Source organism: Impatiens glandulifera, chromosome 2, assembly GCF_907164915.1.
Source record: "Impatiens glandulifera chromosome 2, dImpGla2.1, whole genome shotgun sequence".
In the NCBI taxonomy this organism is placed as follows: domain Eukaryota; kingdom Viridiplantae; phylum Streptophyta; class Magnoliopsida; order Ericales; family Balsaminaceae; genus Impatiens; species Impatiens glandulifera.
Window position 1 is genome coordinate 43,572,212 of NC_061863.1, and position 6,276 is coordinate 43,578,487.

The 6,276-nt window shown below is 29.6% G+C and overlaps 1 protein-coding gene across 1 annotated transcript; it reads right to left on the minus strand.

Annotated features, from left to right (window-relative positions):
- Positions 1 to 1,422: 1,422 nt before the first annotated feature.
- On the minus strand, positions 1,423 to 2,680 carry LOC124926952 (xyloglucan endotransglucosylase protein 2-like). The gene is made up of 4 exons (XM_047467287.1): positions 2,484 to 2,680; positions 2,295 to 2,395; positions 2,021 to 2,214; positions 1,423 to 1,944 (listed from the first exon to the last, which is right to left on the minus strand). The coding sequence occupies exons 1-4, from the start codon at positions 2,674 to 2,676 to the stop codon at positions 1,545 to 1,547; spliced, it is 888 nt and encodes a 295-aa protein (XP_047323243.1). The 5' UTR covers positions 2,677 to 2,680; the 3' UTR covers positions 1,423 to 1,544.
- Between the last annotated feature and the right edge of the window lie 3,596 nt (positions 2,681 to 6,276).

Consider the following 6,276-nt stretch of genomic DNA (forward strand, 5'->3'; position numbering starts at 1 on the left):
TCTAGATGTGTCTATTGGGCTTTTGTTCTGGTATTTATATTATACTAAAATATTACAACAGCCCCAATATGTTATTAGTACATTCAAAATGAATATAAACTAATTGTTCTTTATTATTATTTTACATGCTCGGATCTTAATCTTAAGGTCAACAAATACAAGTCTGAAATTTTCTTTGTTGAAAATAATTAGATTATCATTCCCTCGTTAATATCATAGGCTTCAAAGTTTGGGAAATTTTTAATCAAATATTTGGGTATTCTGATAGGACAAAAAATTAAAAATTGTGATATTTGCCCATCATTAAAAAAATTCATAAAAGATTAGCACTTTAAAAAGGTAAACTTCTCTCCAAAGGGCAAGATTCCTTCCTACACAATGTCACAGTTTCTTCTCCCTTCATTGGCGACAAAAAAAAAATGGAGAATTCTATGCAAAATTTCTTGTGGGATAGCTATAACTCCTCTTGGGCCTCTTGGGTGACACACTTGATCAAATATGATACAATTAAGTTATGCAAAACCAACGGTGGACTTGGCTTCAAAATTTTAACCTCTTCAACACCACACTCATAACACCACACTCATGTTCATTATGCAATTTTTAGTTTGTTTTTGGCCTGAAACTCAACATTGTGCAATTTTTTTACTTGTTTAAAACAAAAGGAGATTAGATTAATACTTAAGAATCCTCTAACTTTATGTGTAATGTTTTTAAAGAGTATCATTTGTATACTTCTAGATTTCCTAAATTGTTTAGTAATGTCCTTTGTTCTTATGGGACAATGTCTATATCTAGTTTTGAATTATGAAAACATGAACAAAAGTAAGAAATGTCTCATTATCAGGATGATTAAGGTTAACTCACAAGAGAGTTAGAAGTTCCATTCCTATTTAAATATTTAGATTTGTTTATTTAACTAAACTCTTAATTTAGTTAAATTTTTACGATTTTATAATTTTACAAGATTATAAATAATTTTGATATTATGATTTTATATTGTTTGAAGAAAAGAAAAATGTATTATTTTTATTTATTGTAAAATAAAAAAAATCTTATTTGTTTAATTAAATAAATTAATATAATTACTTTTGTAAATATTATTTTTTTGATATGTGTTATTTATTTATTATTATTATTATTTAATTATATATATTAAAGTAAATTCTTGATATGCTTATAAATATCTTTAAAGTGTTTTTGGGCCTAAAAGTCACACAACTTTAACATAATTAGTTTATGGGTGGCCTTAAATGAGATTGACTTATGGACCTGAATTAGTGAACCATCCCTTGGTCCCACATTACTACTTTTGAGATGAGCCATGTTTATGGGAAGTTTGTACTCTTCTCCACATGACTTCAACCAAATAAACCTTAATGTGAAGTGGAATTAATTTATTTAGTTTAAATGGTTACTAATTGCATTACATTACCATTTCCAATAATTATTACACATAGCCATACCACAAATATAGTGGAATAGAAAGATATAAATAATAAATAACATTAACCAAGTGTGACCAAGAAGGTAACACAGTGATTTCAAACATCGCGATCACGTTTGCACTCGGGTGACATTGTGGGGTATCTCTTACGATCAGTGCAATAGTTATAAATTGTGTACTTACTGCGAACCCATTTGAGACGACGGTATTGTTGGGCATCCAAGTCTTGAAATTCTTTCTGATCCCACCAACGTTTCCCTTGAGTGTCGCAAAATTTGGCTTCAACCGAGGCTTCACAACCGTCGATATGGAAACTCTTGTAGGCTGCAACAAACGGAGCCTTCTCCCAATTCGTCTTCTCTAGCCCACCCCTAGTAGCCCAATCGTCAGCATTCCACAAACTCGAATAAATCTTCATTGGTTGATCGAACGGGAACTTCACATTCAAGTCTTTACAATTCTTGAACACTCTAATCGGCACATCGTCCACAAAGAATCTGAATATGTCACAAACTTTATATTAATTATTTAATCTAAATAAATTAGAACACAAATAATTATTAAATTACTAACGTTATGGAATAAAGATTCCAAAGAACCGAATAAGAATGGTAGTCCTTGGTGGGATCGAACCAAAGATAAATTCTTTGCTCTCTGTCGCCCTTTCCTCCCGTGAAAACGTTGGTTTGTAAAATGTAAGGCTGCCCTGTCCTATTCCCCAAGAACTCGAAATCTATCTCGTCGTGCTCCGAATTTTGTGACGATAACTAGTAATAAATTTATTATAAATTAAATTAATAATTATATGAATTCTCAATCAATTTAAAAACTAAATTTAGTGACTTACATAGAAAGCAGTGACTGTGCCGGCAGAATCCCCGGGGACTAACTTGATTTTCATACTGAAGTGGCCAAACAAGTATGAACCCTTGGATTGGAATCCAGTTCCTTTAATTGATAATTTGGATATCATATCATATATCAAATTAATTATGAACTAATGTTTGATTGATTGATTAATTAAAAATAGAATTACCAGTGTAATTGTCTAAGTTGAGTTGGATCTCAGAGCCGCCATTGAAGTATTTGATGTGGTCTAAGGCCCAGGTCGGAACATAGTTCCTTCCGAAGGGTACATCGACGGCCTTCTTCGGTGCAGCCGCCATTGTTTCCGGCGACAAAGCTAACACAAGGACCGCAGATATTAGCATCCATAACTTTGAATTCATTGTAACTTGCTTAATACTAGAGATAGAGAAGAAGGTTTAATTTTATGAAGAATGATGGATAAGAAATGTCTTTATATATTATTTTTTTCCATGGTGTTTTTAATTATCCTTAGTTGTTTATTCATTTCATTATTTTAAGTTGCAGGGAGGTTTGTTTGTTTTTGTAATATTCACAAACTATAGTGCCCAAAGTGTCAAGCTATATAATCTCAAGTTTCATCAACACTATTATTAATTTATTACTACATTAAATAAATCAAGTTATTTTTATTTCTGTAAAATTAAAACATATCATTATAGGTTACTAATCATAACCCGCAAACATACTTAACCAATTAATTAGATAAACGAAAATTTTCATATAACATACTCAAACTCAAGATATCTGTAAAACTAGACATATCCAAACTTTTTTTACTTTTTGCCACTAGGCTTAGAGTTAAGTGAAAAAAGAATAAGGTACAAAATAGGTACCTACTATATCAAAATCTCATGGGTTCATTCTTGTATAAAATATCATATATTAAAAAAAATTAAAAAAAATATTTTATTTAGTTTAATATTTTTCATTATATACTAACAAATGTATAGCACTAAAAGTGGTTCAAATGATGAGTGCATTTTAAGATATTAAAAATCACAAATTCAATTTCAACTAAAATATCTTAAATGAAAGGTAAAAGTTATGAATAATAATTTATATATATTAAAAGATATTCTAATTATTTTTTTATGACTAAGTTATCATGCACAGCCTTAATTAATTAAAATAAATAAATACATGATTAATTGGTTCTACAACGAATCCAATCTGTTAGTTTATTATGATCGATCTCCCAACGGGGTCCAGCACTTTCACTGGCCAACACCTTGCCCTCTTAATTTGCTAGTTAGCTTAATTAAGCTGTCTGCCAATCAATTTCATATTATTATATACTTAATTGCATGTTATACCATCAAATAATTAATCTCCATAATGGATATCTTTCATTAATAATTAATTATCATCATATCCCATGCATCCACCACTATTAATATATAGGCATAAAAGGTAAATTACAATAAAAACCCTTTAAATTAATATTTAGTAAATTAATACACTCTCTAAAATAATAAATTTGTCCGGTCCCAACTTAGGCCAATGTAAAAAATTGAAAAACTCGATAAAATAATAAGATAATATTTTTTTGGGAGATCCCTTTATAATTTTTGATCCCAAAAAAATCATAAATTAATAATTCATAAAAATTGAAATCATATATATTGTATGCCAAACTTGCTAAATAATACATTCACATTTGTTTCTACTGTTTTACATTTACATTAGTACTTTAAAAGTCATTTAGTACTTTAAAAGTTATTAATAGTGTTAAGCTTGGAGTCTCAATATTCGATGCAACGTAATTCTAAGAGGCATAGATTAATTTGCATTTTTTAGGTATAATTACTTATTTACACGTATATATGAATTATACGTTGAATCGGTTAAAACTTTTTAATTAATAATTATTAATTAATCGATAAATTAATAACTCTTTAAATTAATAAATTTCTCCGATCCCGACATTATTAATTTAAAGGGTGTTAGGATCGACTACAACAATAGAATGGGGGGTTGAATATTGTTGTACTATTTTTCACTTTAAATACGATTTTAATCTTGTTAAGGACTGAAAATTTATTTCTATTCTTTAACAAATCGTAGCAAGTTCTTGAACGGTTTCTTGTGCGGAAAATGATTGCGAGATTTGAAGAGGCAGATATAACGGTGAATGAAACAGTAAATAGACAATACAAGATTGTATGGATATTCGGAGATAAAACTCATATGTCACCCTTTCTTCTGTTTCTAGAAAGATTCCATTAGAAGTCTTTGATTTGTATAGCCTCTACACAAACCCACTCAGATCACAGGTCTTAACACTTGCATGTTCTGAACTTCTAGCTATCACACTCTCTATTGAACCGACAACGTTCTGTTCAACTTACAACACTGAAATTACTATCAAGTAATACATACAATTATTGCTCAACAAATATTGTAAAATGACTTGAACAATGATTTTGCCGAAGGCGAGAATGAACAAGAATAGCCAAGAGATTCAAGTGTCCGAAAGAGAGAGATTCTCTGTTGTCCTTTGATTCCCTTTTTATATAGAATTATATTCGTTGGAACGTGGTGTACGGGATTGTAGTGCGCGAACTAATGGAATATTCGTATACGTGAAAGTTGTACATTTTGGCGTATTAAGCTGATGTAGAAGTCTGCTGTTAGCGCAGCACAACTGTAGTCGTAACACTGCTATTGCCTCCTCAGTTGTTAGCGCAACACAGTTGTTGGCGCAACACTGTTGTTGCCTACTCGGCTGTTAGCGCAACACAGCTATTGAATGTAATATTAAAAATTAACATATTTTCCTCATCGTTGCAAAAATTAATCAATTCATTTGCGAAACACTAATATTTTATTTTATAATTTTAAAAAACATATTTTTGATTTAAAATTAATAATGAAATCAAATGTTTAAAAAATAATTTGATAAATATTCAATTGAATTGATAAATAATATATAGTAATAAAATAGAAAAGAAAAAAATCACATAAGTTGAGTAGTGTTATTACTATCAACAAAATCAAATTTAGAATAAGTTACAAAATCATTCAAAAAATCTACCAAATGAGAAGTATCAAGAACTAAAATATGAATAAAATAAATATAGGTCAAACCAAATTACATACATTTTCTAATGGTTAGATCATCATAATCACGTTCATTTTTATGAAACTCCATAAAAGTGCTTAATTTATGTAAATATGCGAGAAATCAAAATATGCTCACACATAATATCATAACAAAAACATTTAAACAGAATCATTAGATTTAGACGATTTAACTTTAATTTTGAATTTAAATAGACATGCTAGAAAGTTCTAAAAAATATGCAACACGAGTCAATTTTTTTATTAAAAAAATCATGAAGTGCAAATGGGTTAGTTTTATTTTCGGATAATGCACATGATAAAAAAATACTTCTAATTCCAAATTATAGAGAAACTGAAACGGAATGTACATTTATTCATAGATGCCACATCTGAAGTCCCTACCTGAAACAAATCTCAACTTTACGTGTTGATTGACGTCACAATCGAGGTCACTATATTGGCTCTTGTCGTAGATGTCCCGCAATTAAAGAACTTACTAAACTTTACATCAACAATGTGAACTGCATAGCATAGCACTTTGGTCATCCTTCAAAAAATTGTGCAACACATGCATATGTAACTACACATATTTCATAATTATAGAGAACCTAAAACAAATCTTACCTTTAGATGTTGACATCGCAACTGAAGTCCATGTATCGACTCTAGTCATAGATGTCCCCGCAACCGAACACCTTACATAACTTTACATACGCATCGTGAACTACATAGTGTAGAACTATGGTCGTCCTTCCAAAAATCGTTTGCCATAATTTGACATGAGATCGAAAAAATAACGGAAATGAGAACCAAATATATGTTAGTAATTCTTGTCTTTAAATTACAGAAAATATATAACATATGATTTACAAAGAATTAAATAAAGTACAATGTAC